This window comes from Rattus norvegicus, chromosome 18, assembly GCF_021556685.1.
Source record: "Rattus norvegicus strain SHRSP/BbbUtx chromosome 18, alternate assembly SHRSP_T2T, whole genome shotgun sequence".
Classification (NCBI taxonomy): Eukaryota; Metazoa; Chordata; class Mammalia; order Rodentia; family Muridae; genus Rattus; species Rattus norvegicus.
This window is the reverse complement of record NC_141551.1, coordinates 52,226,705-52,250,926: the sequence shown is the minus strand read 5'-3', so window position 1 is coordinate 52,250,926 and position 24,222 is coordinate 52,226,705. Positions and strand designations below refer to the sequence as shown.

Below are 24,222 nucleotides of genomic sequence, written 5' to 3'. Positions count from 1 at the left end.
TGTTGATAAAATATGTCCATCAGGTGTAGTGGTTCACCCCTTTATTCCTGACATTTGTGAGGCAGAGGCCAGCCTGATCTACACAGCAAGTTCTAGGCCAGCCTGATCTACACAGCAAGTTCTCGGACAGCCAGAGATGCATAGACCCGTGTCCAGAATTTCCCAGGGAAGGAAAGGGAAGTTGTGGTCAAGGAAGCAAGCAACCTCTGCACACGTGAAGCATGTTTACTGGGGACCCTGTTCCTGTAAATGCGGGTGCAGGGGTGAGTGCACGGACTTCCTGTCCACTTCCAGGGAAAACCCAACTCTAATGGGACTGCTTTGCTAATCCTTGAGTGCCGGGGTTTTAGGAAGCTGAGCAATGTCTTGCATTTAAATATTTGGATATTTTACTGTAGCAATATCTGGACAGCAGTGGAGAAAGCCTGACCCGCTGTCTCCTCACTTTGGCCTCTGTGTCTCATGGTGAAATCATTTAACCTTTCAGAGTCTGTAGAACTGGGATAATAATGACCTATTTCTATCCTCCACTTCTTGGGGGTTGTGTCAGTATTTAGGCAAGAAAATGTCAGTTAATGAGAGCCCTCCGAAGCTTCTGAAGTGGGGGAGGGGGCCTACCAGCCCATGGCAGGGTTAATGGATTTGCACTTGATCCTTTGGGTATCTGTGTTAAATATTCATAATGTGCCGTGGGATTCATATCGAAAAGCAAGTAGACCCCCTTATCTGTGTCCTCATATTAATTCATGCCCACTTTTGAGCCGAGATTGACTCTTTCCACATCTCAGCCCAGTGTTCACGAGGTTATCACTAGAAGCTGATGTGCTGGGATCCAGGCAGACATGGGGAAGGACCCCTCCCACAGACACTGCTCTGGACCTTATCCCTCTGCCCCTTCTACTTATTCTGGAGGTTTCTGCCAGTCAAGCCCCAGCTTACCTGCTGCCTGTGTGGCTCCTGTGTTTGCTTCTGTCCTCACATGACCCTGTCTTTATTCTTGGGTCATTCCCATGCTCCCTCGTTCGTCAGCCTATTACAGTGTTACAAGAAGTGCTGCACTGGCCATTTGGGGCCTCTCCTCAGCATCCTGCAGGGCTTCTGTTTGGTGCCATCAAATGGCAGCACTGGGCATGTGCTGACAGACAGACAGACAGACAATCAGAGACTTGTTTGTTGGTGGGAACAGGATGGAAGACAGAGCCCACAGTGTCAGTCCAGCTACCCCATCATTATCCTGTAGTACCTCGCTCTCAGGGCTTGTTGGCCTCTTCTGTCACTACACAGGACAGGTGCTAGACACGGGAGCTAGAAATGTTCATTTGGTGGGTGGTGCTTCATGCTAATCTGTAGAAAAGCCTTCAGTACTGGTGTTTGCTGACACTTGTATGTAAATGCAGAATTGCACTGTAACCCCCTGCAGACTGCAGGCTGTGCTGGGGCATGCACATCTAAGGCAGTTACCGAGTGCAACAGCAGCAACCCAAACTCCTTTCAACAAGAGAGTCTCATCCCCAGGCTTTCTGCAGGTCAGAGGTGATCCTGAGTGAGGACATTAGGGGTCTGAAAAGCCAACCCAGGGACATTTCCTAAGTTTGTAGAATTGGACCAGTGTCATTCTGTGCTGAGAGTCACCAAGACTGTCCTTGGATTCAGTGATTCACTGGGACTCACAGGATTGAGAAAATGTCACATTTGAGGTGTGACGTTACATCAAAGGAATCCAGATTAAAAGGAAAAACAGGACAGGACAAGGTACCTAGGACACAGTCCCCACTACCAGATGTCCTTTCCCAGTGATGTCATATGGATGTACTTAAAAAAATTTTTTTACAGTCTCATATATAGCAGAAGATAGACTTGAGCTCATAATCCCCTTGCCTCATCTTCCCAGGTACTAGAACAATGGACATAAGCCAACTTACCCAGGTAGTTATGCTTTAATTTTAGCAGTAATTTGTATAAATATCTGTAAACTATTGTCTCTCAAGGAAGCTCACCTGAGCCTTAGAATCACTGGTTTCAGTTACACAGGTATAGGCTACCTGTGTAACTGACCTCGGCCACTTAGATTACAGACCCTCGGAACAAAAATAGGCACTAATATGTATCACATTATTGGCATAAACTATCGGATTACATGCCCTAAACCCTCAGGCATACAAAATGCTTATCAGACTATTATAAGTATTTAGACTTCTTAAGAGCCAATCCAAAGCCTGTCCTGCAAACACTTTTCTTAGGGATTTTCAGGATTTCAGCACTCAGGCCTGCTGAGCTAACCCCACCCTGCACACATTCTCAGAGTCAGTCTGAGAAGTCGGGCTCAACAGGTCGCAGGCCTCAGCTGTCACCTCTGTACTGCTCAGCTTCCTATCCCTCCAAGGAACTACCTGAAGCAGTTAATGATAAAGAGAAGAGTTTTATTTATGCTCATGTTTCTCAAGGTGCAAGTCCAAGGATGGCAGCCATGATGGTTTGGTCCTCTGATGAGGGCAGCATAGGGTCAGAGCATGTCAGAGCAAGTGGTATGTGTCAGCCTAAGCAAAGGAATTAAACCCACATCTCCCACGATGCCCTTTGAGGCCCTAATTCTGGTAACCTTGTGGCTGCCTCCCTTTTCCACACCACCTCCCAGAGTGCCACAGTACCTAATCTCACCACCCTGGGACCAAGCCTTCACGTATGAAAATCTGGGGATCACTCACTACAGAACCTAGCAGAGGAATGCTCATCTACTCTCACAGAATCACTGCAATTCCTAACAGTCACCATAGAACTCCTCTCACAAAAAGCAGGTCATCCTCAGCGAGGACTTTGCAGACTGGTGTAGTCATTGTTTAAGGGGCAGAAGCATAAGGGTAAGCCTTCAGTGCCTCCTTATCATCTTAGGTGGGTCAAAAGCACCTTTGCCCAGATCCTGAAACAAAGGCAGCTGGAGAATAGTGTGTCCCCACCCGTCACTGCCATCCTTCTCCTGACTTGTTTGTCTGTCTGTTTTCTGGCAGTGGCTTAGGAACCCTGGCCCCCAGCATGAGAAGCGGACTCTGTTTGGAGACATGGTGTGCTTCTTATTTATAACGCCCCTGGCTACCATCTCCGGCTGGCTGTGCCTTCGGGGCGCCGTGGACCACCTGCACTTCAGTAGTCGACTGGAAGCCGTGGGACTGATTGCTCTCACCGTGGCACTCTTCACGATTTACCTCTTCTGGACACTAGTGAGTATGGCCCGTGACCGTGGTGTGGGTGGCTCAGGCTGGCAGCACTGTCACCACTGGCTCCCCCACATCTGCAACACCTCTCACCTGCCCAAGTGGCGACAGACCTCCCAATGCTGGCAGGGCACACATGTGGTTTGGAGGCGTTGGGGCGGGGGTGAGAACATGAATGAGAATGCCCACACAAACACACCGCAAGGAAGATCACATCAGATAGAAGAAAGCCAGGTCCCCAGCCCTCACCACACATGCCCTGTCCGTTCCTCTCCAGGGGACTGGGATTCAAACTGGTGTAAGGCATGGGGCTTGCTCTCCTGTTGCTTCTTGCTTTTGCTGGGCTCCCTTATGGTAGGTTATGAATGGCTTTCAATGCAGCCTTCTGCAGAGATCATGAATCCCGCCTGCTGCCTACTTCCTTCCTGCACCCTGACATGGCCTAAGTCTTTGCTGGACATGGCACTGCCTGATCATTATTCCGTGTGTTGGGATATTGACTCTGCTGCCCATAAAAGCACTAATTTATCTAGTTGAGAAGATTTCTGCTGCCACTGAAGAAAAGCCATTTCCCAATCAGTGTTCCCGCTGTGTAGAAGGGAGAATAGTTAAGCATCCCCTTTCTCATGCATCTGACTTCAGGCAGTAAGTTGATTGGTGAGGCACCGTAGGGAAAACCCCCAAGGGCACCATTTGCTCCCTCTTTGTGCTGTCCAGTGGGAGCTGAAGGACTCAAGAGGAGGCTGCTTCAAGACTCCTCAGATCCCAGCCTCCTGCATCCTGTGTGGGCACAGTTATAATCTGATCACATCCCATTGTTATTCAGTAGTATTTCCTGTCAAAAATGCACCCTTCCCACATCCCCTAGCACAGTGTCAGCACCTCGCAGTGTTCCTGGCTCCCCCTCCCTCCCTCTTCCTTCCACTGCCAATCAGACACTCTGTTCATTTCCCTCTTACTCATGGTAAGCTCTTCCGGCTCTGGCCTCCTCTCCCATAGTGTTGTTCACACAGTCAGGGGACACATTTCAGTCTCCAGAAGAGGGACGTAAGTTGAACAGCAGGAAGCTGGGTGTGTTCTGATGCCAAGAACTCAATGAGATTTCTGGTTGATTAGGAAATTCTATTCCCAGCTAAGGAAACCCCACATCAAACTATTTGTCCCCTCCTTTAATGGTGCACACTTTTAAAGTGTGTCCTGCTTCAATATCAATCAAACAAGGAAACTGATTCAAGCTTCCACCATGATGAGAGAATGGTTAGAAATAAGACAGGAAGCAGGGGAATGGGCTAAGGAGATGGCTTGGTGTGTAAGAGAATATAGTACAATGGAGCTGAATTCAAATCCCCAGCATCCATACCAGATGGGAGGCATGGTTCTGCATGCCTGTGACCCCAGGGTGACAGGGAAGGCAGGCAAAGGTAGACAGAGCACAAAAGCGCTGACCATCGGCCTGCAGATGAGCCTCTGGTTCAGCAAGAGACCCTTTCTCAAGGCAACGATGCTTATGATAGCTTAAAAGTCCTGTGCCACCCTCTGGCCTCCTGCACATACACAACAGATTAAGCACTCTGCATCTCATGCTGGCACCTGCACCCCTTGTCAGTCACTTCTCTGAGCCCTATTTAGCCCTATCATGACCCTGGTGTCATGACACTGAATTAGAGGATACATAGTAAACTGCTCTGGAGAGTAATAATTAAGCACAGGGAGGGTTTGGGTTTTTTGGGGGATTTTGTTTTGGTTTGGTTTGGTTGATTTTGTTTGTTTTACACCATAGCTAGACTATTTGGGGGTCTGGAATTTTTTTTTCATAGAACCGTATCTATGGTGAAAAGTGAAGAAGGTGGGCCCCACATGTCGGGCCTCCAGACCTAGCTGAGGTCTTGTAAATATACCTGCCAGATAAGATAGGGGCTGGGGAGCGGAACACTGGGCAGAGAGGATGATGACAACTGCTTAGAGCAAAAGGCATGTGGCCTTGTCTCTTCCTCCAACCAGATGGAAGGAAGGCTCTGGCGGGAAGCAGGCCTCATACCAGGCTTGGCTAGAATGCCGTAGAGCATCTCCGAATGCTTCTACAAGGCTACTGTGCAGCCCCTGCATTAGAATAAAATTCAGCTTCCTAACAGCTAGCCACCTTTAAAGAGGACACTTCACCTTTCCCATTCAGCCTTCTTACCCAGAGAAACGGAGGAAATAATTGCTAATCCTGGGTTGTGGTTGTCATGAAGATTAAGTACCACAAGATCTGGTGACATGTCTAAGCACCCACCACGGGGCAGGGCCAGCGTCATCTTCCTGGGTCCTCCCTGTTCCTCCAAATTCCACCTTCTCGAAGCCTTCCAGAAAAATGCAGAGTAGCAAGAGGAAGGAATGACTCTCCTCTGTCTTGACTGGTGTGAAAAAAAGCACACTGTGGAGTCAGCTCAGCAATAGGTTACTGCATATAGAATAATTCCTTCCCAGATAAATGCTGTACTGAGCAGGCCTGGCAAAAGCCGTAATTCAGGAGCTGACAGCACTTGGAAAGTGCCCTCCGGCAGCAGCCCATTGTAAACAGGCTGTCAAGTTTAAGGAGAGTATGCTGTGAAAATGTCTCGATAAACAAACACGGCATCAGTCCAGGCCTGCTCCTCAGAGGGGCCGTTCCTGGAAGAGCCTCTCTGCCAGGTGCTGTGACAAGGGACAAGCATTCACACTACAAACCTCAAAGTGCCTTTGATAACTCATGACCACAACGGCCCTGTCATAGTGGGAACTCAGAGGCCTGCACCAGGCAGTCTGCTGTGTTCTTGAACCCAAAAGGCCAAGCCTTCCACAGTCTCCACTCCTCGTGATACAGGGCAGAAGTTCTCAACCTGAGGGTCTCGGCCCCTTTGGGGCCTGAATGACCCCTCAAAAGGGTCACATATCCTGCATTTCAGATATTTACACTATGATTCATAACAGTAACAATGAAGATAATTTTATGGTTGGAGGTCACCACAACATGAGGAACTGTATTAAAGGGTCACAGCATTAAGAAGCATTGAGGGCTGGGGATTTAGCTCAGTGGTAGAGCGCTTACCTAGGAAGCGCAAGGTCCTGGGTTCGGTCCCCAGCTCCGAAAAAAAGAACAAAAAAAAAAAAAAAAAAGAAGCATTGAAAGTGACCCTTGGATCCTGGCCCGCAGCAGCTCTCTGCTCCCAGACCCCGTGAGAGAGAGAGACCCAACCGCCTGGTCAGGTGGGCACTCCTGAGGCTGCAGAGCGGAAGAGACCACCAACACTGCTCACCCCTGCCCACATCCCTGGCCCAAGAGGAAACTGTATAAGGCCTCTGGGCTCCCGTGGGGGAGGGCCCAGGAGGGGCAGGACCCCTGCCTGAGACACCGCCGGAACCTGAAGGAAACAGACCGGATAAATAGTTCTCTGCACCCAAATCCTGTGGGAGGGAGAGCTAAACCTTCAGAGAGGCAGACAAGCCTGGGAAACCAGAAGAGACTGCTCTCTGCACACACATCTCGGACGCCAGAGGAAAAAGCCAACCCTGGTGCACTGAAGCTCCCGGAAGGGGCGGCAAGGGTCTTCCTGGTTGCTGCCGCTGCAGAGAGCCCGTGGGCAGCACCCCACGAGCGAACTTGAGCCTCGGGACCACAGGTAAGACCAAATTTTCTGCTGCAAGAAAGCTGCCTGGTGAACTCAAGACACAGGCCCACAGGAACAGCTGAAGACCTGTAGAGAGGAAAAACTACACGCCCGAAAGCAGAACACTCTGTCCCCATAACTGACTGAAAGAGAGGAAAACAGGTCTACAGCACTCCTGACACACAGGCTTATAGGACAGTCTAGCCACTGTCAGAAATAGCAGAACAAAGTAACACTAGAGATAATCTGATGGCGAGAGGCAAGCACAGGAACCCAAGCAACAGAAACCAAGACTACATGGCACCATCGGAGCCCAATTCTCCCATCAAAACAAACATGGAATATCCAAACACACCAGAAAAGCAAGATCTAGTTTCAAAATCATTTTTGATCATGATGCTGGAGGACTTCAAGAAAGACGTGAAGAACACCCTTAGAGAACAAGTAGAAGCCTACAGAGAGGAATCGCAAAAATGCCTGAAAGAATTCCAGGAAAACATAAATAAACAAGTAGAAGCCCATAGAGAGGAGACACAAAAATCCCTGAAAGAATTCCAGGAAAACATAAATAAACAAGTAGAAGCCCATAGAGAGGAGACACAAAAATCCCTGAAAGAATTCCAGGAAAACACAATTAAACAGTTGAAGGAATTAAAAATGGAAATAGAAGCAATCAAGAAAGAACACATGGAAACAACCCTGGATATAGAAAACCAAAAGAAGAGACAAGGAGCTGTAGATACAAGCTTCACCAACAGAATACAAGAGATGTAAGAGAGAATCTCAGGAGCAGAAGATTCCATAGAAATCATTGACTCAACTGTCAAAGATAATGTAAAGCGGAAAAAGCTACTGGTCCAAAACATACAGGAAATCCAGGACTCAATGAGAAGATCAAACCTAAGGATAATAGGTATAGAAGAGAGTGAAGACTCCCAGCTCAAAGGACCAGTAAATATCTTCAACAAAATCATAGAAGAAAACTTCCCTAACCTAAAAAAAGAGATACCCATAGACATACAAGAAGCCTACAAAACTCCAAATAGATTGGACCAGAAAAGAAACACCTCCCGTCACATAATTGTCAAAACACCAAACGCACAAAATAAAGAAAGAATATTAAAAGCAGTAAGGGAAAAAGGTCAAGTAACATATAAAGGCAGACCTATCAGAATCACACCAGACTTCTCGCCAGAAACTATGAAGGCCAGAAGATCCTGGACTGATGTCATACAGACCCTAAGAGAACACAAATGCCAGCCCAGGTTACTGTATCCAGCAAAACTCTCAATTAACATTGATGGAGAAACCAAGATATTCCATGACAAAACCAAATTTATACAATATCTTTCTACAAATCCAGCACTACAAAGGATAATAAATGGTAAAGCCCAACATAAGGAGGCAAGCTATACTCTAGAAGAAGCAAGAAACTAATCATCTTGGCAACAAAACAAAGAGAATGAAAGCACACAAACATAACCTCACTTCCAAATATGAATATAACGGGAAGCAATAATCACTATTCCTTAATATCTCTCAATATCAATGGCCTCAACTCCCCAATAAAAAGACATAGATTAACAAACTGGGTACGCAACAAGGACCCTGCATTCTGCTGCCTACAGGAAACACACCTCAGAGACAAAGACAGACACTACCTCAGAGTGAAAGGCTGGAAAACAACTTTCCAAGCAAATGGTCAGAAGAAGCAAGCTGGAGTAGCCATTCTAATATCAAATAAAATCAATTTTCAACTAAAAGTCATCAAAAAAGATAAGGAAGGACACTTCATATTCATCAAAGGAAAAATCCACCAAGATGAACTCTCAATCCTAAATATCTATGCCCCAAATACAAGGGCACCTAAATATGTAAAAGAAACCTTACTAAAGCTCAAAACACACATTGCACCTCACACAATAATAGTGGGAGATTTCAACACCCCACTCTCATCAATGGACAGATCATGGAAACAGAAATTAAACAGAGATGTAGACAGACTAAGAGAAGTCATGAGCCAAATGGACTTAACAGATATTTATAGAACATTCTATCCTAAAGCAAAAGGATATACCTTCTTCTCAGCTCCTCATGGTACTTTCTCCAAAATTGACCATATAATTGGTCAAAAAACGGGCCTCAACAGGTACAGAAAGATAGAAATAATCCCATGCGTGCTATCGGACCACCACGGCCTAAAACTGGTCTTCAATAACAATAAGGGAAGAATGCCCACATATACGTGGAAATTGAACAATGCTCTACTCAATGATAACCTGGTCAAGGAAGAAATAAAGAAAGAAATTAAAAACTTTTTAGAATTTAATGAAAATGAAGGTACAACATACCCAAACTTATGGGACACAATGAAAGCTGTGCTAAGAGGAAAACTCATAGCGCTGAGTGCCTGCAGAAAGAAACAGGAAAGAGCATATGTCAGCAGCTTGACAGCACACCTAAAAGCTCTAGAACAAAAAGAAGCAAATACACCCAGGAGGAGTAGAAGGCAGGAAATAATCAAACTCAGAGCTGAAATCAACCAAGTAGAAACAAAAGGACCATAGAAAGAATCAACAGAACCAAAAGTTGGTTCTTTGAGAAAATCAACAAGATAGATAAACCCTTAGCCAGACTAACGAGAGGACACAGAGAGTGCGTCCAAATTAACAAAATCAGAAATGAAAAGGGAGACATAACTACAGATTCAGAGGAAATTCAAAAAATCATCAGATCTTACTATAAAAACCTATATTCAACAAAACTTGAAAATCTTCAGGAAATGGACAATTTCCTAGACAGATACCAGATATCGAAGTTAAATCAGGAACAGATAAACCAGTTAAACAACCCCATAACTTCTAAGGAAATAGAAGCAGTCATTAAAGGTCTCCCAACCAAAAAGAGCCCAGGTCCAGACGGGTTTAGTGCAGAATTCTATCAAACCTTCATAGAAGACCTCATACCAATATTATCCAAACTATTCCACAAAATTGAAACAGATGGAGCCCTACCGAATTCCTTCTACGAAGCCACAATTACTCTTATACCTAAACCACACAAAGACCCAACAAAGAAAGAGAACTTCAGACCAATTTCCCTTATGAATATCGACGTAAAAATACTCAATAAAATTCTGGCAAACCGAATTCAAGAGCACATCAAAACAATCATCCACCATGATCAAGTAGGCTTCATCCCAGGCATGCAGGGATGGTTTAATATACGGAAAACCATCAACGTGATCCATCATATAAACAAACTGAAAGAACAGAACCACATGATCATTTCATTAGATGCTGAGAAAGCATTTGACAAAATTCAACACCCCTTCATGATAAAAGTCCTGGAAAGAATAGGAATTCAAGGCCCATACCTAAACATAGTAAAAGCCATATACAGCAAACCAGTTGCTAACATTAAACTAAATGGAGTGAAACTTGAAGCAATCCCACTAAAATCAGGGACTAGACAAGGCTGCCCACTCTCTCCCTACTTATTCAATATAGTTCTGGAAGTTCTAGCCAGAGCAATCAGACAACAAAAGGAGATCAAGGGGATACAGATCGGAAAAGAAGAGGTCAAAATATCACTATTTGCAGACGACATGATAGTATATTTAAGTGATCCCAAAAGTTCCACCAGAGAACTACTAAAGCTGATAAACAACTTCAGCAAAGTGGCTGGGTATAAAATTAACTCAAATAAATCAGTTGCCTTCCTCTATACAAAAAAGAAACAAGCCGAGAAAGAAATTAGGGAAACGACACCCTTCATAATAGACCCAAATAATATAAAGTACCTCGGTGTGACTTTAACCAAGCAAGTAAAAGATCTGTACAATAAGAACTTCAAGACACTGAGGAAAGAAATTGAAGAGGACCTCAGAAGATGGAAAGATCTCCCATGCTCATGGATTGGCAGGATTAATATAGTAAAAATGGCCATTTTACCAAAAGCAATCTACAGATTCAATGCAATCCCCATCAAAATACCAATCCAATTCTTCAAAGAGTTAGACAGAACAATTTGCAAATTCATCTGGAATAACAAAAAACCCAGGATAGCTAAAGCTATCCTCAACAATAAAAGGACTTCAGGGGGAATCACTATCCCTGAACTCAAGCAGTATTACAGAGCAATAGTGATAAAAACTGCATGGTATTGGTACAGAGACAGACAGATAGACCAATGGAATAGAATTGAAGACCCAGAAATGAACCCACACACCTATGGTCACTTGATTTTTGACAAAGGAGCCAAAACCATCCAATGGAAAAAAGATAGCATTTTCAGCAAATGGTGCTGGTTCAACTGGAGGGCAACATGTAGAAGAATGCAGATCGATCCATCCTTATCACCCTGTACAAAGCTTAAGTCCAAGTGGATCAAGGACCTCCACATCAAACCAGACACACTCAAACTAATAGAAGAAAAACTAGGGAAGCATCTGGAACACATGGGCACTGGAAAAAATTTCCTGAACAAAACACCAATGGCTTATGCTCTAAGATCAAGAATCGACAAATGGGATCTCATAAAACTGCAAAGCTTCTGTAAGGCAAAGGACACGGTGGTTAGGACAAAACGGCAACCAACAGATTGGGAAAAGATCTTTACCAATCCTACAACAGATAGAGGCCTTATATCCAAAATATACAAAGAACTCAAGAAGTTAGACCGCAGGGAAACAAATAACCCTATTAAAAAATGGGGTTCAGAGCTAAACAAAGAATTCACAGCTGAGGAATGCCGAATGGCTGAGAAACACCTAAAGAAATGTTCAACATCTTTAGTCATAAGGGAAATGCAAATCAAAACAACCCTGAGATTTCACCTCACACCAGTGAGAATGGCTAAGATCAAAAACTCAGGTGACAGCAGATGCTGGCGAGGATGTGGAGAAAGAGGAACACTCCTCCATTGTTGGTGGGATTGCAGACTGGTAAAACCATTCTGGAAATCAGTCTGGAGGTTCCTCAGAAAATTGGACATTGAACTGCCTGAGGATCCAGCTATACCTCTCTTGGGCATATACCCAAAAGATGCCTCAACATATAAAAGAGACACGTGCTCCACTATGTTCATCGCAGCCTTATTTATAATAGCCAGAAACTGGAAAGAACCCAGATCCCCTTCAACAGAGGAATGGATACAGAAAATGTGGTACATCTACACAATGGAATATTACTCAGCTATCAAAAACAACGAGTTTATGAAATTCGTAGGCAAATGGTTGGAACTGGAAAATATCATCCTGAGTGAGCTAACCCAAACACAGAAAGACATACATGGTATGCACTCATTGATAAGTGGCTATTAGCCCAAATGCTTGAATTACCCTAGATCCCTAGAACAAACGAAACTCAAGACGGATGATCAAAATGTGAATGCTTCACTCCTTCTTTAAATGAGGAAAAAGAATACCCTTGGCAGGGAAGGGAGAGGCAAAGATTAAAACAGAGACTGAAGGAACACCCATTCAGAGCCTGCCCCACATGTGGCCCATACATATACAGCCACCCAATTAGACAAGATGGATGAAGCAAAGAAGTGCAGACCGACAGGAGCCGGATGTAGATCGCTCCTGAGAGACACAGCCAGAATACAGCAAATACAGAGGCGAATGCCAGCAGCAAACCACTGAACTGAGAATAGGTCCCCCGTTGAAGGAATCAGAGAAAGAACTGGAAGAGCTTGAAGGTGCTCGAGACCCCAAAAGTACAACAATGTCAAGCAACCAGAGCTTCCAGGGACTAAGCCACTACCTAAAGACTATACATGGACTGACCCTGGACTCTGACCCCATAGGTAGCAATGAATATCCTAGTAAGAGCACCAGTGGAAGGGGAAGCCCTGGGTCCTGCTAAGACTGAACCCCCAGTGAACTAGACTATGGGGGGAGGGCGGCAATGGGGGGAGGGTTGGGAGGGGAACACCCATAAGGAAGGGGAGGGGGGAGGGGGATGTTTGTCCGGAAACCAGGAAAGGGAATAACACTTGAAATGTATATAAGAAATACTCAAGTTAATAAAAAAAAAAAAAAAGAAGCATTGAAAGCCACTGGCGAAGAGGCTGAGAAGTCAGCTGAGACCTAGGTCCATCAAATCATGAAGACACTAAGTATACTGGAGGGCAGCCTTGTGTAGGCTGGAGTCCAGTGCTGTGGCATGGGACATCTCTGCGTGTGCCACAGTACTGATATTGCAAGGCCCAACGCATTGAATGAAGAACTAAGTCCCCAGTTAGACCTGTTCCGTGATTAGATCAAGTTCTGGATGTGAACAGGAAGCCTCCAGTTCTACATCCTTCCAGCCCATGCTACTGTGGGACTAGCTCAAAACTGCGTTTTCTTTGTTCTTTAGCAGATGTGTGGCTGGGTCTTTTGTTGACGGGTTTTGTTGATGTGCCCTGACCTGGGCTGGTCTTGATTCTCGGTGCTCCTCGTCCCTCAGCCTCTGTGGAGTACCGTGATGATGGGCGTGAGCCAAAGCACCCAGATCTGATCAGGCTTTCAGCAGCGTATCAGACCTAAACAGGATCCCTTCCAAGTGAATCCTTTCCTGTACAGTCTTGACAAGTGAGCTGGTCTCCCTGTGGGGACAGCGGCACCCCAGAACTCTGGTCTCCCCGTGGGGACAGTGGCACCCCAGAACCCTGGTCTCCCTGTGGGGACAGTGGCACCCCAGAACCCTGGTCTCCCCATGGGGACAGTGGCACCCCAGAACCCTGGTCTCCCTGTGGGGACAGTGGCATCCCAGAACCCTGGTCTCCCCATGGGGACAGCGGCACCCCAGAACCCTGGTCTCCCTTTGGGGACAGTGGCACCCCAGAACCCTGGTCTCCCTGTGGGGACAGTGGCATCCCAGAACCCTGGTCTCCCTGTAGGGACAGTGGCACCCCAGAACCCTGCTCCCATCTATATGCTTTAATCGCCCCAAACTGTCCCAAGAGGAACTTTGGCAGATTTCCCAGAGCCAGCTGTGCAATCAGCACAGGCCTGGAACGTCTCTGCTACCTTCCCGGAGGAGAGAGAGATGCTAAAGCCCCCTTCTTCCAGCCTTCATTTGATCAGAGCCCATCCAGCATAGGAGTTTAATGTCCTTTAGGCGAATAAACAGATAAACTTTGAAAATCAGCCCATAAGCAATAGTAATTTTAAAATAATAATTCTATGCATTTTTCCTACCCTCTCCTTAAAGCCCGAGATTAAGGTCTAAGTGAGGTGTTTTGCTTTTCATCCCAGCATCTCTCCAGTTAGCTTTTCTCACCTCTCTAAATTAAACTTTGCTTTTTCTCCACTATGATACTGCACTGTAAGGAAGAGGGTGTCTGAGAACATGTGGAAACAGGAGCAAACATTAGCCTGGGGCCACGGCAGGCCTGTGGTCTCCTCCGCCTTGTGCTTAACTTCCTTTATTTTCCCTGAGAAGGATCTTCAAGATGTTCTCATTGATTGAATTTGCCTGCAGACTTTGGTAGTTAACAGTAATTAAATAGATTAATATGGTCTCATCTGTTTATCTGTTTGTCTACACAAGTGAGCTTCCCCCCCCCCCCTTTTAATTTCCTGATCACAGAACAGGGAAGCCTGCTGAGTCCTTGACTGTGGGTGTCCCTTGGAGCAGTGTTGCTCAGGCTGGGCGTGCCTTAATCACCTAGGGATCTCGTTAAGTCTGGGTTGGGGCCAGAATTTCATATTCTAACAAGCTCCCAGGAGCTGTCCACTGTCACACTGAGAGCCAGCTTGAGGGAGACAGCTCACTTTCCTCACTTTTCCAGCATCTTAGGAAGTCGTCACAACGCTAGTATCATCCTTTTCCTAGTTGCAGTCTGTAAGGAAATTCCCGGTCCCAAGCCCTGAGAACATGCAAGACGGAGCTAAGCGCTTTAGGAGCACCTGGGGTTCCCAGGTTACACACGAGGAAACCAAAGCTTGTAGATGACGGCCTCACACACTTAGCCAGCTACCAGGTTCAGGAGGAACACTCCAGTCCTGTGTGCCTGTCCACTGCCTGCCTGTGCCCTCAGCCGCTTCTCAGTTGCCAGCTCCCGTGGCTGAATGGGCACATCGACGAGGACGCACAGCTGATGTGCAGTCCAGCTGTCAGCACAGACGCTGGGCCCTGGACACCTCAGACCTTCTTTAATGCTTGCCTGTGCCCCACGTCTTCCACTTGTGTTCCCACCTGCCTCTCGGGTTCCAGGGAAGCACCAACAGCAACACGATGGACAAGAGCTTTTAAAAAAGATGGGTCCACTCCAACATGGTCAGGGCATTTTGGAGAGAGTACACCTGTGAAAGTTGAAAGCTTGTATTTTCATACCCAGATCTCCTGGCCCTCAGCCTGGGCATTCTCACCTGAAATTCAACAGTGGCCTTGGGCTCCATGGTCCTGCCATAGAGGCCAACAAGCCTTCCTTATCAAAGCTTTCCTTTATTTCCAGAGACATTAAGCCTAAATCAGATCAGCCCAATCCTTGGACCCTTCCTTGGGTCTCCAAACCCTATGCCAAGCCTATTAAATAGCCTAGACTCAGGATTTGCCACTCTGAGCATGTGGGCACCTTCCTAATGGCACAAATGTGGAGTCTGCATGCACCCAAACTGTAAGCTGCCCCAGTTTGGAATTTTGTTTTGTTTTTTGTTTTTCATTTATTTATTGGGAGGAGGGGGCATTCTGAGGAGAGCTTAGGGAAGTCTCTGTTCTCTTCTTTCACTGGTAAGAGCCTTGCCTTCTTGTGCCATATCCCAGCCCTCACCCCCAACTCTACAAGTATGTCTTCAGCTGAACTTGGTGGCATACACCTTTAATGCCAGCACTTGGGAGCACAGGCAGGCAGATCTCTGGATTTGAGGATAGCCTGGTCTACATAGCCAGTTTCTAGACAGCCAGGGTGACATAGTGAGATCTTATCTTTTCTCTGTTTAAAAAAAGAAAAAAGACACCTTCAAAAATACCATGTGAATTTTCTGGGCAGGCCATTGGTTTCTGCCAGCCTTTTCTAAAACAAAAGAGTTCTCATGTCTCATTCTAGGACACTTAGATAAAACACAAGCGCTCTAAGGTACAGTTAGGCCCTGAGGCTTGAGCAGTACTCTGGTCAGAAAGCACAGGCCTTCTCACTCATTCACTCGGAATATTCCAACAACTCCCCAAGGGTCTAACACCGTGAGAAGTGCTAGACCTGCAAAGACAAACACAACATGAGCTCTGCTCCCAAGTCACTCGGAGTCCATGGGCAGAGACAAGAAAATACACTATTGACCTCAGGACTCAATACCGTTCAGGCCAGAGTACAACTTTGCAGACTGTCAGAGCACGGGACCAAAGGTGTCCTTTATTTCTGAGTGTGAATGGGGTCCTTTACACTGCGCAGTGTGAAGCCTGAAGAGTACAAGAAATCCCAGCATCCTCCCCTCTAACTGAGCAGCTGCATTGTGGTCCACAGCTGGACAGGGCCTGCGCCTGTCTGTCATATCAGGCTTCCTCATAACTGAGGCTTTGGGTGCCTGGGCACCTCAAGGAACTAAACCCCAACTCAGAGAGAACTCCATTTTCCTACTGCCATTCTCTCCCAGTATGTAATGGAGAAAAGGAAGCAGCTATGCCAACCCTACCAGGGGTCTTAGTGGGGACCTAATACCCAGCACTCAGTTGCTTGCTGGAGACCCCTGCCCCGTGCCCCCACCCCAGTACTGCTTTAAATGACAAGTTAGTTTCTTGAATTGACTGTCTACTTCTGCCACCGTTGAGTCTCTCATCTTTCTCTCCCACCCCAGGTGTCATTTAGGTACCACTGTCGATTGTACAATGAATGGCGTCGGACCAATCAGAGGGTGATTCTCCTCATTCCAAAGTCTGTCAACATCCCTTCTAACCAGCAGTCCTTGCTGGGGCTCCACTCAGTCAAGAGGAACTCAAAGGAGACAATTGTTTGATGTCTGTGGGGTCAGATGGTGGACTCGTTGTTGGGGGTTTAGAAGTCTCTGCACTGGGGCCATGCGCTGAGCCACCCCAAAGCCCTTCCCTCCGTCTTTGGGTCTAAGAACATCTTACCGCATCGCATCGCCTGAGTAAGGAACTCAGCCAGAAGGAAACAATGCTGTTTGACTTCAAAATCATGGATGCTGCACTCAGATGACACTCGCTAAGCTGCCAAACATGTCTATCTAGCAGATACTGTAAGGACTTTCTGAACACCTCTCTAACATACGAGGAAGGTAGTCCTGCTGAGGATGCAATGCAATTCTTCCTTTTTTATTACTATCGCAAATATATATATATATAAATATATAATTTAGATGATAATCAAAATTGAAAAGCCAATGTACAAACTGGTTTCTTGGTTTAGATGGGTTTTATTTGGGTTAGTTTATTCATTTCCCCGTTTCTACTGTGGATCTTTGGTGGCTAACTTGAGGGCCCGAATGGTCTTTTTCATCTCTTTTATGTCCCTTATTCAAGGAGACAGCATAATTACTGCAGAACAAGTCACATTTGAAGGGTGTTTTGTACTAAACCTCATTCAGTTATTCAGTTTTTAAAAGGGAAAAAAGGTGTGGCAACTCACCACACCACGCGGTGAGCTGTTTACTTAAATATTAAGGAGGAAGTCATGGCGAGATGCTCCCTCCTTTCAACTTGTTTGGTACTGACAGCTGATAGAAGCTATTTTCTAATAATAAATATCTGGTGTGTGAAAGACAAGCCTTCCTGATGCAATACTCGTTTTTAATTCTTAAAACCTGTATAGTTTCCCAACTGGGTTTACAAAACGAGAAAGGCAAGGCAAGGCTGTTTTGGCTCCTGCCTCGCCTCAGCTCACGACTTCTTTCCGCTTCTGCTGGGACCGAAGCATCCGGCTTCTAGGACCCCTAGAGCTGTTCTGCGTATCAATTAGCATTCCATTGCTCTACTGAGAGGTAGGTGTGACAATAGAGCCAGTCCTCACAGCCTAGCGCTCAGTAGAAGACCCTTTTGTCAGATTTAAAAAAAAAAAAAAAAAAGTGTGCCACACAGTTCCTTTTCCCGGCCACGAGCCAGTTTTGTCACAGGCCAAAATAGACTTTGTCTATGGGCTTCAAGTCTCCCTTTCATCTGACACAGCACAGACGTCTGACCCCTAGCCCGCATTGTGTCCAGTGAAGCCAGAAGCGGATGTCTTTGAGACATGCACAGGCTGGGGCGGCTCCCGGGCTCCCACCTGTCCACCCACTCCTCCGTGCACAGGGTGAGAAGCCTGGCACCGCTTAAAATATGGATCTCCGGAACATGACCCACATTCTGAGTATCTCTCCAGAGTGGGATAGCAGGAATGCAGAGATGATGAGGGTAACGGTTTTATCTGCAAATTGTGGAAGCTGCGCAGCTGTCTGTCCCCTTTGTGGGCCAAACCCTCCTCTCCCCGGCTGCTCTCCATGCTGCCCAGGAAGGGAAACAGCTGTATCTTCACTGCTAAACTCATGTGCTTTATGACAATAGGTTTCCTCCCCACCACGCTTCGACATTTCTATCCCAGTAATACAGGTCTCAGCCCTACTGTTTACGAGGTCCTGCCCACCCCTCTGGGCTGTCATCAGCCCACCACCATCAACTGTTTCTTAATTGACCTTTTTAAAATGCTGGACACCGCTGGCTGCACGCAGCTGCCGCACATTTAAATGTCCTCAGCAGAGTCCAGCCTGGTAGCCTGTGAATTGCTTCCCCGCAATATCCTTGATAAGTGACGCCCAACCAGCCTTGGGCCCTGAGCTGTCAGAGAATCCAGTGACACCTCTCAAGTGAGCACTGCAACCTTCTCGAAAGGTTTGTTCCCTGCTTCCCTGCCTCCTCTGTGAATTAAGGAGGTGGTGGCTTCGAGGGTTCTGCTGAGATTGGTTATTGAGGATTCCTGCTGCCTTGTGTCACGAGATGAAAATACTATTAAAAATAGGGCGGTTCCTAGGACCTCCCTGGGGCATCTGTACAGGGGAGGCAGCGCATTGCTACCATGACTGTACCATGCCCCTTTCCTCCACATCTGAATCCCCTAAGGAAAGCAGAAGCCCCACTGGAAGGCTGAATGTTGAGAAGGATACATCTGAGAACCAAGATCAGCATCAGTGCCTGCACCTCCTAGGGCATCGGCTCTCAACCTCCCCAACGCTGTGACCCTTTAATACACTTCCTCATCTGGTAAGCCCCAACCACAAAATTACTTTCGTGGCTACTTCAGAACTGTAATGTTACTGCCGTTATGAATCATAATATAAATATCTGCATTTTCCAGTGACCTTAGGTGACCCATGTAAAAGGGTCATTTGACAACACCAAACGGGTCACAACCCACAGGTTGAGAACCACTGTCCTAGTGAGAGGCCCCTAAGCCTCCATCAGCAACAGCACCTCTCTCCAATTCTTAAACTTCTGGAAAATATTCCACTCCCTCTTAATCATTTAAGCCCGAGGCTGTACAAGGTAGAGAGGGCTACTTTCTGGTTGGTGCAAAGCCACCACCATGAGGAGCAGCAGCAGCCTTGCTAGCCTTCCTTTGCTCCTTTCTGAACTATCAAGAATGAAGCAGAGGAAGGGACAGGGACAGGGAGAGTAGAGGTGGCTCGGTGACATATACCACCTGTGTTCCTCCACATTCCTTGCTACCATCCGAAGACAGATGAAGGGACCCTACCTGCAGGGAAAGTGTTTAGCATTGTTGAAGTTTGTCAAAAATCACCATTAGTGTCCACAGTAAGTTCTCTAAACTCTTGTTTCCAACGTTCCTTCTTGTGTTGGTGTCCTGCATGAGCAAAGACAGCGTGGGCTAGAGCAATGCAATTCAATAATTACCTATTAGACTCTCCCTGGTCACCTAGAGCAAAAGGAGTGTCCATCGAACATCGAGTCAGACTGCCATTATTCCATCATTAGCTGCCCTGAACACTGCACAGACACCGTGAGACAACTCCACGAATGTCACAAGTGATCGCTCTACCTTAAAAGAGTAGCTTCATCCAGGGCCGTCCCAGTCTTTTTTGTTATCACAGCTGCTACCCTAGATGACCCTGCAACCATTTCCAAGTGGGCCAGAGGACAGCATTATTGTGAATCGTGATAAAAGATATGGCTGTGATTGCTCCAAACATGAATCTCCATGGCCTCGACTGATACTAAAGAGTCCAGGCTATGATTGGTCAAAAAAAAAGTCCATGATTGGGCGAAAGCATCATCCGGCTCACTTAAGTCAGTCGTCTGGGTGATAGATCTGTGCTGCCTCCCCAGATCCAGCAACATGGAATCTAATGAAAGACTCCTCTCAAGAGATCTTTTCCTGTCCACCTCTTATGGTGCAGGGTGAGCTGGTAACCAAGAGGCAGCCTAGCCGTGTGCAAGCAACAGCTGAGCAGTCAGCGTGTTGAGCTGTGAAAGCAGCAAGGCTGCTGGTTGATTGACAGCTGAAGCAGCCCCCGCTGGATAGGGAAGGAAGCCTGTGAGAGCGGGGAAAAGGGGTCAGAGGGCAGAGATAACAAAGGATACAGAGTAGTAATGAATCAGAGAAGACGCTGCAGGCTGGAGTTCCCTTTGCACAAAGCTGCCGCGGTCTTTAAGACCAAGAATCTCAGACCTCAGGCCAAGAGGGATCCTGATATCTAGACCTGCCTAGAAGCCTCACTGCCAGCTACAGTCAAGGGATGGTGTATCCCAATTACCTGGGCCCACATGGAGACAGTAACATTGTAGGACTAAGAACGAGACACCCACTGTCTACAGGAGTACTGGGAGGCTAGAAACCCACCATATACAGGAGTACTGGGAGGCTAGAAACCCACCGTCTACAGGAGTACTGGGAGGCTAGAAACTCACCATCTACAGGAGTACTGGGAGGCTAGAAACCCACCATCTACAGGAGTACTGTGAGGCTAGAAACCCACCGTCTACAGGAGTACTGGGAGGCTAGAAGGTACCACTCACTGCTGCTCCCTCCTGCCTGCTGCCATCACACTCTGCGGCCAGATATCAAGGCAAAGGGAAGCTGTCAAAGATGAACAGTCAGATTTGCTTACCCACGATTTCTATCCAAGCACAGCGAAGGATCCCAGCCAGCCGACTGGCAGTGTTCCCTTCCTAGCCATTTTCTTGAGAATGTCATGGAGAAATAAACATGTGTTGATGATACCCAGAAGATAACTTAGCAAACAAGCCCAGGATGCTCTTGCCTGTCCCATGCGCATGCATGTGTTTCCCAGCATCCTCATCTTGGGAAGGAACAGAGAGTACAGGGGCATTCACGTGAGTTCTACAGCATATGACAGATGAACAGTAAGATCCAACAGTAAACGTTAAAAGGAATGATTTGGATTTTTTTTTTTATCTTCAGCTCTCCTGGCCCCTTGTCCCGGTTACTAGGACACTGCCAAAGATTATCACTTCATCTGAGCTACAGCCATGTAGCGGCAAGTTTTTGCTACACTGCTTTATGCTCCCGGTGGGTCGCACGCTTCCAGCCTCCTGCCCAGGACCTCTTTGGATTCTCGAATGAAAGGCACACCCGCATTAGCTTATTTTTGAAATGCCTTGACTAACTCAATGACTGGGCACTCCTAAACCATCCTCTGCCACCCCAGGCCCAATCAGAGAAGTGGCCAATGGTCGCCGACCCGAATTCTCACGTGGCTGGTTGGCTTCCTCTCCTGCAGCCCCTGCTCCCCATCCTTCCCTGAGTCACAGCAGTTCTCCTCTGTTCCTCTCTATGTCCTAGTCCATGAAACTCTAAGGGTTCTGCCCCATGCCCAGCCATTAGCTGTTGGCATCTTTATTGATCAGTCAAAAACCAATTGGGGAACTAGAGAGATGGCTCAGAGGTTAAGAGCACTGACTGCTCTTCCTAAGGTCCTGGGTTCAATTCCCAGCAACCACATGGTGGCTCACAACCATCTGTAATGGGATCCAATGGCCCCCTCTGGTCTGTCCAAAGACAGCGACAGTGTACATAAATAAATTTAAAAAAAAAAAACAATTGGGGACAAGGACCTTTAGCGTTTGGACACGCAGACTCCTAATTGAATCAAAGCATTAGAACCAATCTCCAGCACACATCACCTCTTCATTTCCAGGGACAGTCATCGGGAGCATGGAGGCGCCAGAGAAAGACGGAAGAGAAGCACATTTCTTCCCAAGTGCTCCTTGCCCTTTCTGTACTGCGTCCTCCAACCAGCTACGGCTCTGTACCCACTGCACTTCCCTGTCCAGATTTGAAGCCCATCCGCTTTTCACGGTGCCCCCACACAACTTCCCCAGCTTCTCACACTTAAAGAAAGGCAGAGACCAAAAGAATCCAAGGTTGAAAAACAGCCAAGAAATTAATCAGCCAGTGTTTCCTTTCCTCTTCAATCTAGAGTTCTAGAAGCTACCTGAAGACCAAGCACGTGGTCTGTAGTCCCTAATAATGAGGAAAATAGAGTGGTCCTGAAGCTCAGTGTAGGGCAGGACCTGGGCCCATGTTGGGGAGAGTGTGGGATTGTTTAAGGAAGTGAAAGTTGGGACCATGATGGAGCTGGCTTGACCTTGCTCTCAGCTGAGTACGGGGGATCACTCAACAGAAGATGGGGCTGCTCGAAGTCTGATGCTTTGATGGTGGAGTCATGGGAAATTGGGTAACACTCAAAACTGAGACAATGCAGCAAGGACATGTGTGCTCCTTGCCAGCTTTTTATTACCTAGGCAACAACCTCAGTGTCTACAGGTCGGCCTGGGGACATCCTGCCTTTCGATTTGCTCTTATGGGCCATCCTGATGATTAAAGCCATTTCCCAAAGGAGCAAGAGTGAACAAGAACCAGCTAGCTGTTAACATCAAATGACCTGAGTCAGATCCTGACCGTGCAGTTCCACAGCTGACCATTATGGGGAAGGGATCTCAGGCTCTTCAGTTTCTGTCAACTTGACATGACTTGAGTCACCTGCGAAGAGGGAGCCTCAAATGAGGGATTGCCTCCATCAGATTATGTCGGCATATCTGTGGCGTGTTCTCAATTAATGGTTGATGAGGGAGGTCTCGGACCACTATAGGGGATGCCACCTGTCTTACTTTGGAGACACCATGACCAAGGCAAGTCATATAAAGGCAAATATTTAATTGGGGTTGACTTAAAGGTTCAGGATTTCGTCCATTATCACCACAGTGGGAAGGAAGCATGGCAGCTTACAGGCAGACCTGGGGCTGGAGGAGCTACATCTTGACCTAAAGGCAGCCAGGAGGGGCGTCTGGTTCCACACTGGGTGAAGCTTGAGCTTACATATGAGACTTCAGAGCCCGCCCCCATAGTGACGCACTTCCTTCAACAAGGCCACACCTACTCCAACAAGGCCACACCTCCTAATAGTGTAACCCCCCCTACAGGCCAAGATTTCCCTGGGGGACAAATTTATTCAAACCACCATACCACCCCTGGGCACAAGATCACAAATTTTATAAAAATCACAAATCATGAAGCCATGGAGAACAAGCAAGTAAGCGAAAAGCAGCCTCCATGGTCGCAGCTTCCATGGTCTCTGCCTCCAGGTCCCTGACTTGAGTTCCTGCTCTAACTTCCCACAGGAATAAACTGTTACCTCTAAGCTATATGATGAAATCAACCCTTTCCTTCTCCAGTTGTTTTTGGTCAGGGTTTTATCCCCTCCCCAGAAAGCAAATCAGAACGGACCTCCTCGCTAAGCCTCACCCTTTCTTTCTATAACATGGAAACTGTCTTACAGCCCTTGTGAGACCTAAGGTTTGACTTTCAGGAGTAAGTGATGCTTTCCCATCGTCTCCTAACTCTCACAGCCGCTAGCCCCCTGAGCTGTTTTCCTAACTGGATTTTTTTTTTTTTAATATAGGAAGAGACAGGTCTCACTCTATAGCCTTGGCTGTCATGGAACTCAAGATGTAGACCAGGCCAGCTTTGAACTCTCGAGTATTGAGATTAAAGGTGTTCGGGGCTGGGGATTTAGCTCAGTGGTAGAGCGCTTACCTAGGAAGCGCAAGGCCCTGGGTTCGGTCCCCAGCTCCGAAAAAAAAAAAAAGAGAGAGATTAAAGGTGTTCACTACCACACTGCACCTAGCCTGGATGTTGATGAACAATGTTGATAATCTATTTGGAAGGCTATGAGTAAATTTCTTTGAATTTTTTTTTAAGTCAGAGGGACCCATTTAAAGCAACCCACACATGTGCATTGACTATGGTGTGTGAAAGGACCCTCCTGGGTGCTGAAACCACTGACTGTGGATTGTGTGCAGATTTTCACTATTGCAATTCTTGATCATAGACCCTGAGAATTCAATAGAGAAAAAAAAAACGAGATATTTCTATGTCTATGTTTCAGAGGAAAACAAATAGTCCATCCACGTCTGCGTTCCCAGAAG

The 24,222-nt window shown here is 46.8% G+C and overlaps 1 protein-coding gene and 1 long non-coding RNA gene across 4 annotated transcripts in view; one reads left to right on the top strand and one right to left on the bottom strand.

The window, feature by feature from the left end:
- Marchf3 (membrane associated ring-CH-type finger 3) overlaps nt 1–17,550 on the top strand; it is a 152,037-nt gene extending 134,487 nt beyond the window's left edge. For all 3 annotated transcript variants that reach the window (XM_087593226.1, XM_087593227.1, NM_001007759.1), the window contains 2 exon segments: nt 3,006–3,215; nt 16,623–17,550. In XM_087593226.1, the coding sequence (XP_087449352.1) occupies nt 3,006–3,215; nt 16,623–16,781 (369 nt within the window). In that variant the 3' untranslated portion in view covers nt 16,782–17,550.
- Nucleotides 1–23,077, bottom strand: part of LOC147999805 (uncharacterized) — a 38,319-nt gene extending 15,242 nt beyond the window's left edge. Inside the window, exons 1-3 of the long non-coding RNA XR_015642984.1 lie at nt 23,024–23,077; nt 22,697–22,777; nt 940–1,135 (exon numbers count right to left, since the gene is read on the bottom strand). This is a non-coding gene — a long non-coding RNA (uncharacterized LOC147999805). The remainder of the gene's footprint in view (nt 1–939; nt 1,136–22,696; nt 22,778–23,023) is intronic.
- Nucleotides 23,078–24,222: the final 1,145 nt, after the last annotated feature.